This window comes from Crocodylus porosus, unplaced genomic scaffold, assembly GCF_001723895.1.
Source record: "Crocodylus porosus isolate Cpor-Errol unplaced genomic scaffold, CroPor_comp1, whole genome shotgun sequence".
Classification (NCBI taxonomy): Eukaryota; Metazoa; Chordata; order Crocodylia; family Crocodylidae; genus Crocodylus; species Crocodylus porosus.
In genome coordinates, this window is record NW_017728931.1 from 10,267,174 (window position 1) to 10,280,309 (window position 13,136).

General features: G+C 44.8%; 1 protein-coding gene across 1 annotated transcript in view; it reads right to left on the reverse strand.

The window, feature by feature from the left end:
- Nucleotides 1-13,136, reverse strand: part of CRACR2A (calcium release activated channel regulator 2A) — a 111,364-nt gene that overhangs the window by 12,101 nt on the left and 86,127 nt on the right. Inside the window, exons 13-16 of the mRNA XM_019544193.1 lie at nt 8,066-8,201; nt 5,222-5,303; nt 3,069-3,183; nt 1,346-1,447 (exon numbers count right to left, since the gene is read on the reverse strand). Coding sequence (XP_019399738.1) covers nt 1,346-1,447; nt 3,069-3,183; nt 5,222-5,303; nt 8,066-8,201 — 435 coding nt within the window. The remainder of the gene's footprint in view (nt 1-1,345; nt 1,448-3,068; nt 3,184-5,221; nt 5,304-8,065; nt 8,202-13,136) is intronic.

A 13,136-nucleotide genomic window follows, 5' to 3' on the forward strand; every position in this document is an offset into this window, starting at 1 on the left:
TCAACAGGTCAGCTGGTAACGTCCCTCCACTCCTGCCTTGGAACAAGTTGTTCAAGAAGAGCTTGAACTAAGATGCTTTTCTTTTGCTGATGGGGTGATAAATGCTGTGTAAACCCCTGCTGGCTCAGCGAGGGAGGGAGTGCTTTCTAATCAGAGTGTCCTGCTGGGCCTGGCCACACTGCCCTCAGCCCAGCATTGTGGAATGGAAGGGAGGACTGTTCTAGCACCCCCTGGCTTCTAGCCTAAGTCACTGCAGGCATGTGCCTGCATTTTTTTCGGTGCTGGGGGGGGATGTCTGTGCAGTTACAAACTGATTCAGCCTAGGCAGGATAGACTAACCTGCAAAGATTGAACCAATTCAGGCTCAGGCTTTTTGATTGTCTGTCCCTAGCCTTGGAGTTAACTTTCTTCTGAAGATTTGTACAACAGTTTCTATGTAGGCTCATGTAGGCTGTAGATTAATTGCTAATCTACTGCAAAAATGGAGTGTGCCTCTGTCTATCAATCAATGCTTCTGTTAATTGCTAATCTACTGTTACTCAAACTGTTGTCCAAGGATCACAGGTGCTTTAAGCAGAGTGGCTCTTGGAGCTGCTCTAATTAAAGCATGCCCCACCCTGCAACTGGAGCACATGTAAAGATGCCCTCAATGACCAAGCACCAGAGTTATAATATAGTAAGAGCGCTGTTATCCGGCATCTCCCAGGAATGGGGGATGCCAGATAACAAAATACGTTAATTGAGTGGCCCCGGCCACCGCTTCTCCTGCCATGTCTGGGGTGTTCCTCCGCCCTTCCGGCAGCATCGCTGCCCCTCCCATGGGCCCTGTGGGACAGGGAGGCCGGCCCCGCACAGCCTGTTACGCCCCTGGGCTGTGGGGGCTCGGCAGCCCAGGCTGCTTTGCCCCGAACCATGGGACCTCAGAGAAATCAGAAGTGCCACAGTGGGCACTTCCAGTTTCACTTATCTTACAAGCCGGCAAGCCAGTTAGTGGAGCATGCCAGCTTGTAAGATGACGGAGAACTTTTACTGTATTCAGTTTAGGCAAAGGATCAGCTGCAGTTTGCTCAGATAAATGATTTGATAACCAAGCAACAAACAATTAACAAATGAACAAACCTGGCTTTTTATGGATAATATTAATAAAAGAGTTGAGCACAGTAAGCCATTTCTACTGGTCAATTTATAATTCCAGAGGTAGAGGAGATTTTGTTTTTTTAAAAGTGAGTGTCTTTTAAAAAAAAATTATAACGTACTATGCTTCTAAAAAATAATTCAATATCCATTGTATGTTCTCCCCTCCACTTTTTATTTTTTGGAAAGAGTTTCATTCTAAGTGTCATACCTTGGCTAGATGTTCTCCTAGTCCATTGGGGACTTCTCGCTCTTTTTCATTATCGGTTTTGTTACCCAGCAAAAGAATAGGTATATTCTCCCCAGCTGCCTCCTGCAGAGCAAAAAAACCACCACAAAATTATGCAAGACACAATTTTTCAATATCAAGCAGAATGTGTTTTGAAAAATGAATACCGATTATGAGACGACAAGCACCTGCAGGTGCTTAAGTACCAATGGGAAATAAAAATAATACAGTTACTGGATCCAGGAAGCAAAATACTATTGAATAAAGAAATACACCAGGCCTTAAGGGTGGACAAACATAATAAAGGAGATCTTCTGTAATAGAGATCCATCACAATACTTACTATTCCTTGAATAATGGATAAACATAAAAATCAGTCAAACTAAAAAAACTAAATTAGAAATACTGTGCTACACATAGCCACAGACTATTACCTAGCTTATACCCTACCAATTAGATGGACATAGAAATACTTGCATTTAGATATAATTATACCAACTGAAGTACATAATGTAGCTAGAGATAAAACACACAGAACAAATACATTCAGCTGAATCTAATTCTGAAGAATGGTAACATTTATTACAAAATAAGACACTATCAGGACAAATACATTATCATAGCTCCAGCAGGGACTAAATTTACTGCATGATGAAGTTGGCAGGGTGCCAGAGAAGTCAGTGCATTTGGCTGTATTTATTTCAAATCACTGCCAGTTACTATCTCCCGAAATTATTCAGTAAAGAAGAATAAACTACTTAAAATATTGGAATTGAAATAAGACCAAGTTTTCCTTATCAAAACCTTCATTGTTATCTGCAGGTAATTTTCAATATGCTGAATTTGTTGCAACTGTAGGATTTTTTTTATTAGATAATATATTAAATAAGGGCTCTATCAAGCAAATACTTAATATTAGGTTTGTTTCAGTGGAAGTACACCCATTAATAAGTATTTGGGCAATTTGGCCTTAACACCAAAGTGCAGAGCCACCTTGTGGCTACTGCAGAGAACAGTGCTTCTGATAAGAGTGCTCTGATCAATAGTTATCACAAGATCTCAGCAGATATAACATGGAAAACTGCTACATGGACTTTCATTGGGTGTTCGTGTAGTGCCTTAGAAATTTTTCTTCCCCGGAAGGAAACTGAATCATCTAGCACCAACTACACTTTACTAGGGATACTACACTTACTGGGGATACTGTTCACATGTACATGCAACTCAATAAAAATCCCCCGAGCAAAATATGCCATTGCAAAACTGCCTCTTAGAGATTACATTATTGCTTTGAAGCATATTCCATGTCAGTGACAATGCTGGAGCCCTCAGCTAAATGACCTTTAATAAAGTGCATGCTGATACAGAAACTGGAGAAAGTGGCAATCTTTTTTCAGGATGAACTGAATACCAGGAAATGCTGGAAGGGAAGACACACATCCAATCCATGGATATTTTACTCTTTGAAATTTAAGAGTTATTATTGTTTTAATATCAAATTAATTTAGGGCTTCTAAAAATAGCTGAATTGGCAGTTATGCAAACTGAAGTCCTAAATACAAAATAAATAACTGCTAGAGCTCAAGAAATGCCAGCATCATCTTGTCTCTGCTTTGCACTGCTAATATCCCTTATCTATTAGGAGTATGCCAAGGAATTAGAAGATATGGTCTTGGGTATCTGCATTGAAAGCTATGCAACTCACCTCAATGCTCACAAGCCACTGTTTGACGGATATGAATGTGTCTTTTGCTGTTATGTCATACATCACAACAACACCATCGGCTTTTCTGAAAAACTGCTTGGTAATACTGCGGTACCTGCAAACAAGAATCTGGTTATAGCCCTATCCTGGTCGACTTAGCAACATGACAATATTCTTACCATACAGTAGTTACAAAGTCTACAGCAACCATACTATCCTGTAGCACTGAAGATTTAGATACAGCCATCTAGGACATTTAAACTCTTATGAGCTAAGTTTGAAACACAGCTACAAGGGCACATGCTACCACATGTCTTCCCAAATTAGAGGCCAATTTTTCAACTCTTACTCCAATATTCGACTCTTCATTCATCCAAGTAGTCCCAATGAAGTCAGTGGGATTAATCAGATTGGTATAACAATACTACTTCTAGAGAGCTTTGCGGCTGCAGATCTTAACTGGTTTCCTAAGGGAAAATCGTTATTATACTCGTTCTATAGATGCATAGTAAACTGAAACATGACCAGGTTTGAGCGAGCTGTTCAAGGTCACATAGCAAGAGATTACCGTGCCTGGTTATGGATTATTTCTGGGTATAAAACTTGAAGACAAACTCTCATTTACTTTGCTTATGTATGAATTTATAGTGAGGAAGCATATTTCTCCCCTGTATCAAATAGAGTCCTTTTGCCTGTTCTAAGTTTGGAACCTCCATTGATTACAGTGAGAATTTCACACTAAATTGAATGCACGATATTCTAGCAAAAACTTCAGTGAAGACCTGATAGGAAAAACATGGCTTTACTGAGATGTGTGTAACTAAATACTGTGCATTTCTGTCCCTTTTTCTCATTCAGTGGAAGCCCATGAATGTCACTCCTTGTATCAATTATTAAAACAGAGCCATTCAACTGCCCAATGGCTGGTGGCCAAATCCATGCAGACCATAGGCCCCCTAGGTCACACAATACACAGGTTTCTGCATCATGTACACCTCTGCCCCCTCTCCCCCTACTGTGCTGTGTCGCCCGCACTTCCCCTGCAATAGGCTCACCCTCCACCCCGCACTGCATGGTCTCCTCCATGCTCCTTCTAATGCATACTACCCTTTGCTCCCCACCATGTGGGCTTCCATGCATCCTTCACACTGCTGTTGCATGGTCTCCCTGTGTTAGCTCACTGTGTGTTACTTTGAGCTCCCACTTCCATGCAGACTTCCCTACCTCGCAGGGCCACCTGGAATCCAGAGCCCTGGGCTACCTGAACCATCCCACCCCCAGGGGCCGGGTGAATAAGTTTGTGCTGGAGGACAAGGGTTGGGGGAAGCTTGCAGGCTCTGGCAGCAGCAGCAGCTGGAGCAGCGTGGGGAGCAGTACTTGGGAAGAAATCTGGGGGCCACAGTTTAACCCTGTGTGGGCTACATGTGACCTGCAAGCTGCCAGTTGGACAGCCCTGAATGAAAACATCAAACCAACAAAAATATGTAAACACATTTTAAAAATCCTGTTGCTGATCTAAGTGGCCCTGTCTTACCAGATCTGTATCTCATCTCTGTCTTCCCACTTCATTATAACCTTGTGTACCATTACAGGAATTCCTCTTTCCCCTGCACCACTGAACTCAACAGAACTGGTTAGGAGCCAATTTCTCCTCCCATGAACAATTTTTGGGGGTTTCCCTTAATAGAAACCTAAAAATTGGGGGGGATATATTTTTATCAGTTTGCAGCAATGAAAAACTGTGATTTTAGGTTTTTTGGTAACCTGACAATAATTTTTTTCTATTTAATTTCTTCATTTAAAAACAGAAAAAAGTTTCTACAGCAACTGGAATGTGTGTGAAAAATTTCAATTCGTTAAAAAAAATACTTTTTTGTTGTAAAAAAATGCTGACCACTTTCCATCAGGTCTACTCCTCCCTTGCGTCTCGTAGACTGTTAGAGGCTGACAGTGTACCTGGAACACTCCACTCTACTAGCGGATATTGATTCTTCTGGGAAAGACTCAAAGCAGTGATCTCACTATGATTAAAAGTCATTCGGAACAAGGCCATGCTTGCTGTGCTCCCGCTTCTGGGAAGTTGGTTTGGACCCAGGGCTGTTATTTTCTAAATTAATAGTTTACAAGAGAGGAAAGTTCAGATATTTTCTCACCGTTCCTGCCCAGCGGTGTCCCAGAGTTGCAGGGCCACCTGGCTGTTATCCACAGTTACTGTTTTCACACAGTAATCTATACCTAAAAGAAATCACAGCATATGCAGGTCTGATTAGGGATGCGGTGATGTACGATAATAACATCATGCCCAAATAAGACATTAAATTACCATTCTAACCCATTTCATAAGGCATACAATTAATCCTGGTCCTTTGCAAGGGGCCAATAACAAGAACAAGCAGAAGCTTCTATTTGCCACAGAAGTTTTAGCAATAGCAAAAACACTGAGGGTCGCATGAATTAATTTAACTCATAAAAAGTCAGGATGAGTGAAATTTTGAAAAGTACCTAAGTGATTTAGTATCTTGAGTCCTGTTGATTGTCAGTGGCAACAGAGCTCCAAAGTCACTTTGGTACATTGCAAATTTTGCTGAAAATGCTTCAATCAAACCTCTCCCAGGCAGGGAGGTGTGCAACTTTTGGATACTTGTGACAATTGCTCCTTCGGCCATTATACTTCATTGTCTTCACTAATGCTGCCTAGCCATGGAATCTACCACAAACTACTGAAACATTCTCCTAAAGCCTGTATCTGCCCCACTGGAATCCATGGGAATTTTGCCACTAGTTTTAACTGAAAGCCCCTGATACCTCCAGCGGGTGATAAAGAAACAGGATGGAGGACATCCAGATTTCACAGAAGCTGCATCTGGGTTTGTCCAGGTTTTGAATGACTGCTCTATCTATACAGCCTACTTCAGGGGTGAGCAAAATACAACCTGACAACTGATTGGATCTGGCCCCCAGGCAGGTGCATACTAATTGACTGATCTAGCCCATGGCTGCCACTGTGATGCTCCACATGCGAGCCCTGCCCACTCCCACCCCAGGCAGCCCATACCCTCTGACAGCCCTGGCCCTGATCCCAGCCAGTGTGTACAGCTTTCTGGTGGGTTGCTCCTGGTGCAGCTGCAGAAGCCCGAGTTACTGCTCAGCTCCCCCTGCCTCCAGTGGCTGCTCCTTCTCCTCCTCCTGCCTCTGCTGTGCAGCTTTGGGCAGCAGGTAGCACAGGGAAGCAATGGTGGCTGTGGGGGATGTGTGCCAGGTAGGAGATGCCCAGCCAGGCAGGGGAGAAGCTGCAGTTGGGCAGCTCCTGCCCCAGCACATAGAACCCCTGCTCCAGTTCCCACATACCTTCCACCCACCTGCAGGTGGTGGTTCATCATGCCAGACAGGCAAAGTGGGTGGAAGGTGGCCTGGAGCTGGAGCTCCACACAGAGGCAGCAGCTGCCCAGCTGCAACTTCCCCCTGATGGGCATCTGCTGCCTAGCAAGTATCCCCATGCCTTCCCTGTGTTACCTGATGCCTGGAGGGACACAAGCAGGGGCAGGAGGGGGAGGAGGAAGAGCCACTGGAGGCAGCAGCTCCACGAGGAAGCTGTGTGCACTGGTTGGGGTTGGGGCCAGGGTGGTGCTGTCTGGTGGGTGTGGGGCAGGTGGGGGTGGAAGTGTGGTGCAGGTTGGCCCAGGAGAAAGCAGGCAGGTCTCAGCCCCAGGAGGAGCACCAACAGGGCAGCCAAGGCCTGGATGGGGTAGGTGGAGGGCTGCACTTTCACCTGCATCACATGGACGAGTTGTGCTGCATGCATCCCCTGCTTCACCTCCATGCCTGGGTGGCTCCCAGGACCTAGCGCATGCACAGCCCCACCAACTCATGTGCATACCCACCTCCCTCATGCTCTCACCCCATGCCTTCCCTCCCCCACAATATATAAAACTTTATTTTTAGCAATCATGCAGTCAGCTCTCTCTCTCTATACACACACAACTCAAAAAACATAAATCAGGACAAAAACTAATTTTTGAAATACAATTAAAATATGTTATAGTTATGTTTGATTTTTAGTGTACAATTTGTTTTTATCTGTAATCTGTTAAAATGATATTTGCTGAAAGATTTTGTGTGTATGGCCCTTGACAGTTCACAAACACTCATTAAGCGGTCCTCCAGCCCAAAATAATTGCCCACCCCTGGTCTACTCTGTCAAAGCTTATCAGCATTTGTCACCTTCATCATGTCACTTTGGGATTATCTGTACTTTCAGGCCAGCAGAATAACAAACCTCATCTTGGTGACTCATCATGATGATGGGTGAATCAGAACTCAGATTTGCACCTGCTTGCTGTATTATGATAAAGGTTACATTTAAAAATCAGTCCTTTAAACTACAGCCTCCAAAGTGGCCACTCTCTGTGAGCCCCAGAGTCTATAAAGGTCTGGCTTCCAAGTGCAAGGGAGATGGATGCATTTTAGGCACACGGCTTTTCAGACATTCTCTCTAAATGGTTTTTCCCCTTTTCTGCACAAAGCTACTACTGTCTTCTCCTGGACAATGAAACAGTTATTTTGCTTTCTGTAACGGTTATGAGGTTGTCTGATATAAGGCAAATTTTATGCATTTCTTGGGCTGTGGCATGGCCTCCTGTATGGTGTACTAGGATTAGTAGTATGGGAAAATCCTAGCCCATTTGGGATTGTCTACACCACAGTATCCTGGCCGTGCCACCCCAAGTATGTCCCACTGGGTTTTCATGCATCTCTTCAAAACTGGAGGTTTGCTGCTGAGGATGCCTGGGGACAGAATGCTGAGGTCACTTTTGAGCCTGTAGCCTCCACTGTGATTTGGAGAACGTGCTGGGAAGGAAGCCCAGTGCACTTTCGCTTGTGTAGATCCAGTTTCTGAGCATGCCTGCAGGTACAAGAGTACAGGGCATAGCGCACGGTATGTTCAGCTCTGTCCTGGTTGGCACAAGACAAAAACCCCCAACTTTCCATAAACTTACCTACAGTAGCAGACGTGCCTGGGAAAAACCGGTCTTCGCAGAATCGCCTTAAAAATGAAGTCTTTCCTACACTTGAATTGCCCACAAAAACAATCTTGAATAAGCTATCAGGGACAGTAGGTATCCTCCTTTCCTCCTTCAAGCAAGAACAAACATTAGTTTACAATTCTGTACACTTGAAATCTGAACTCTCTTGCCCTTTCAAATTTGCAAGGTTTGAAAGGCAACCTGCGGACAAAAAAAAATGGAGGTTGTATCCTTTCTACTTAATGGCTTAAAAACAAGTACGGCTCAGTAATTTTTTCTTCTTTTAAATAACTTGGTTTACTTTTGAGGATCTTTTTAGCATTATTACTCATTTCCTTTTTCCTTGAAATATGTCAGGACTGGTTTTCCTTTGTATTGCTCAAAGGCACTATGGAGATCTTGGCTGTGGACATCAAGCTGTCTCCTCATGGAACAACAGTGCTGGGGTATCAAGTCTCTATCAAAGATAAATTTTGCTTCTTTTTTTGAAGTAAAAAGTAACAATTTCAGTTAAATAATTAACAAAATAAAACCCCTACCAATGTTCTCACACTGGTTTTACAACTCCGTTGACCCACCAGTTTTATGCCTCTTCTATCCACATCCAGAAACGCATACAGGTTTCAGAACGTTTCAATGCTCAACCGTTTGAAGGCTCAACATCTGAAATTCAGCGTGTAATGGGTGATTTGTGACCTGAAACTCACAGTGGAACTTTGGGGGTGAAATGCTTCATGAGCTGAAGTAAGACCATGCGTATTTTACCCATTCAAATAAAAACCATGAGCTTTGCCCAGCTATACCAGCAAATCATACATAGTGCACCTTCACCTACAAGACAGAGCAGGGATTAGAAGCCCAAGTGTTCTTTCTGTTGTTCAGTTCTTCTCCCAGCTGTTACTGGTGTCGATCTGCAAGCTTCAGTGGAGTTACTCCTGATTTACACCAGTTTAAAACTAGGGTAAGAGAAGAATTGGGCCTAGTTAATCCAACTGTTTGTGCCTAGCAGAGTGGGTTGGCAGGATTTAGCTTTTTGATTATGAAGAAAGGGCAATTTGTGCTGCCCACATATTCTAGGCAGAACATATCATAGAATTAAATGGGAGTAGATGCAAGAGAGACTGTTTTATACTCTAAGTAGGTCATTATACTAGTTGCTTGTCTTTTGTTTTGAGCTGCAGCGATTGAGGGAGAAATAGGGCAGCACCAGCTAGTTTGCGAAAGATGCTATCATCAGACAGAGCATCTGAAGTGAGGAGAAGGCAAGATGAAAAGCAAGGAACCAATATTGTAAAAAGGGAGGCAGGAAACTGGATACCCCTGGCAGTAGGGCACCGGGGGCTCTCTCTCTTTTGTATGACATTTTAGGATTACAACCTTAATAGATTAATGTCTAAATTTGATAGCCACTCAACTGCTTTAGGTGAGCTGCATGAATTGCTTTTAGATAGCCACTGAATTATTTAATTGGGCAATCATTCAGAATGTGTTGCACTGTCTGAAAAATTGCACTATAATCGCAACCCGGACACTCTTTGATTCTCTATTTATGAAGTAGGTGCCCACATTTTCCATGAAGTGTCCAGATGCAATTCAGAGAGGACCAAACCTTTCTCGGTAGGTCAAATCCTGGCTGCAGAACTGTAGGGTGACTAATGATGTATTTTTGCAGCACGGGCTGACACAGCAGCAGGTTCAGTCAGTAGGAGGGTATTTCCTCCAAAAATAGGTAGAAATCTGAGCCTGACAATACTCTGTGGTCCTATTAAAAAATACTGAGCTATCCGGGGAGAGAAAGAATAGTTATATTTGTAATAGAAGGCGGAAAATACTCCACTGTCTCCTTTAATGGAAAGAAATCCATTCACTAGGGTCAAAGTTTGGAGAAAAATCTATATCGCTACACACATACATACACACTCATATCTCTTCATGTATTAAAAAACAGCCATTGTTATAACTGTTCAGAGGTCTCTTATCTCATAATTCACTTATCCTTTTATATTAAAAACCTAAGCTCCATTGCACCTCTAGGCTGTAGTAATAAGCGTGCTTCTGTAGAAGGAATGTTCTCAATTCTACTGAGAATAATTCTAAGTCTATTAGCAGGTTTCCAGCAGGAATCCTGCACACACATCAAACTGGACTGCCAAGCCCCAGGTTGCAACCCTACTAGTTCAGAACAATAAGAAGTTAGCTGGCATCAAAAATCCTAACTTCAGTGCCCACATATAAATCCAAGGGATACAATGAAACTGTGCTGGAGAGGGGGCTGGGGAGGGGGCAGATGACCCTTGAAGCCCCTTCTAGCCCTCCAATTCTAATACGTTAAACCAGTGGAGCCAAAAACCTAAGGCCCCATTACATCTCAGCTTCACATACAGATTGCTTTGCTGCCCTCATGCGAGACATACCAGGCCCACTCATGAAAGAGACACACCCCTAGTTTCAAATGCATGGCTCCAGTGCCATGGTTAGTGAGTACAAATGGAGATGCTTTTCTTTATAACCTGTCTGAAGTCTGTATCTAGGGATGGTCAGTTCTAAGCTTTTAACAGCTCCTGTCAGATATTCTAACCCTACTATCTGCAAAGAGCTTCCAGCCTGTCATGACCCATGTTAAAAACAAGCTTATGTCTCAGCAGCCTCCAGACAAACTCTTGACTTCAGAAGACACCCTGCTGCATGCAGCATTAGAAGTCGAATCCTGTGCTTGGAAACCACTGGCCAATCTATCTTCTGGGCAAAAGTCCAGCCTCATGCCAAGATGGTCATTAGCCACTGCTTGGAAAACTATGATCTGAAGAAATAAATCAAAAGGCTGGAAATCAACACAGCCAGACCTGCTAGGTGTGGAACTGGGAAGGTAATTTACCATATGTCATGGAATGGAAATTTCCCTTTGGCTTATCACGTGAACTCAGATTTCCGACCTTGATGTCACGTGCTATTAGAGATTTTTGCATACACAGCTGACAGCCCAAGAAACACCCTTGAGTGCCTGTCAGTGCTAACAGCAGAGTGGGAAGAAACTGAGGCCCCATCTACATGTTACACTTAAGATGCAATTAACCAGTTAATCACATCTTAAACTGTGACCTAGCCACATGTTCAATCTATCAATGGCATGATAAAACAAGCAATAAGCTACAAAGGTATTCCATAAAAAAAAAATTATAATAACTTTGTGGCTCCTTATCACAACATTAATTGAACATGTGGCCCTCATCAACTGATGGGGCTCCCAGATATGGTAGTGTCTCATGTATGGCATGGCAGAAGGTCCAATTGTGTGAATCATACATCAGATCCTATCATGCTCTTTACCTGAACATCTACAAGGGTTCTCAGTGGATCAGATTCCTTGAGGGAGCTGAGGGGGACAAGTTGTGCCTGGCTAAGCCTCTACACCTTGGAAGATTCATTGAATAGAAGGATAGAGGGGTTTGGCCCAACAGAATGCTGTTTTTAGTGCATCCTAACCCTAACCACAACATCCCAGCCTGTAGCTCCCCCTTTGAAGATGCGTGGCACAGCTGATGGCCCACATGTGAAATACGTTGCAGGCAATGTTGCTTCTTGATAGACTTTTCAATGACAGCCCTGGGTTGAAAATAACATGTTCACTGCTAAATAAGAATTAATTTACATTCCCCTCCACACCATCCTCAGATAGGGGAGGTGTCTTAACAGTAGCAATAGATTTGTGAATGTCCAGAACTGGATCCTGGTGGGGTTGGTGGTAGCAGGGCAACCAGCTGTTGTGGTGACACTGGGGTGAATGAAGCTGTGTTGAGACATTTCTCACTCACTCCCTGCCATCAAATGACGTGTCCAACAGGGCCCAATAGCCCTAGTAGGCCATGCCACCACAGCACCCTCAAACTCCCAGACCTGCCAGGAGACCCACAAGACAAAGCAGTTCTGAAGGCTGTATCTGGCCCACAGGATGTATATTTGACAACCCTGCTCTACACAACAAGACCCAGGGGACCTTTATGAGCTTGTTGCTTGTGATTGCATGGAGTAATTCTGCCACAATACCCAGGCATTTCTAGGCCCTCTACAGCCTTTAAAACAGAAGACCACTACACAGTAAAACACAGGAAAGGGTCTGCCAGGGAAGGAAAACAACCAGTATATATGGCACATATGCCTGGGGAGTCCTTGTAACTTGTGATACAGGTGGCACACCTACATGTGCAATTAAGGCACTGAAAGCTTACTGTGCTGTAAAATACTACAGAGTAAACTTTCCCTTTGAGTGCATCTACCTATGTGCCCATCAGAAGCAAATTTGCTCCTAGTGGGAGCAGTTCAGGGCAGGACTACTCTTGTCTTGCTCTGCTCTCACATGGCAGCCAGGCCTGGGCTGGCAGGGGGCACCAGGGTCAGGCCTGGGCTCCAGAGGGGTGGGTGCGGGAGAGCTGTCCCACCTCTGAGGCAGCTCACAGCTGGTTGCCCTGCTACCACCTACCCAGCACCCCTGACCCAAGCAGCTGCCTGCTACCCAACCCCCACTCTGAGATTGGAGCCAGAGCTGAGACATTTTCCCCTGCCCTGGGCATCTGCCTGCCCCCTGGGCCAGCTCTGATCTCAGAGCTGGGGCTGGGACAATGTCCCCTCTCACTGGAGCAGGCACCTGCCAAGCCCCGGCTCCAAGATCGGAACCAGAACTGGGACATAGTCCCCTGCCCCGGGCAGCTCCCTGCTGCTGGGCTGGCTCTAGTCTCAGGGCTGGAGCTGGGACAATGTCCCCTGGCCCTGCAGCAGGCAGCTGCCAGCCCCTGCTCTGAGATCCCAGGACCAGGGACAGCAGCTGCCTGCTGCAAGGGCAGAGGACACTGTCCCAGCCCCAGCTCTGAGATCAGCTGATCAAACCAAGGGCTGGGAAGTAGGCAGTAGGGGGCGCTCCTGCGTTGAGCCGCCCACCTCCCTGCACCCGCCCACCTTCCAGGCTCCGAATGCCTCCCTAGGGGCGCCTTATGCTTGGCCGACCCCTCTCTCGGAGCACACTCGCTAGTCTGGGGGTAACGTTGCCGCC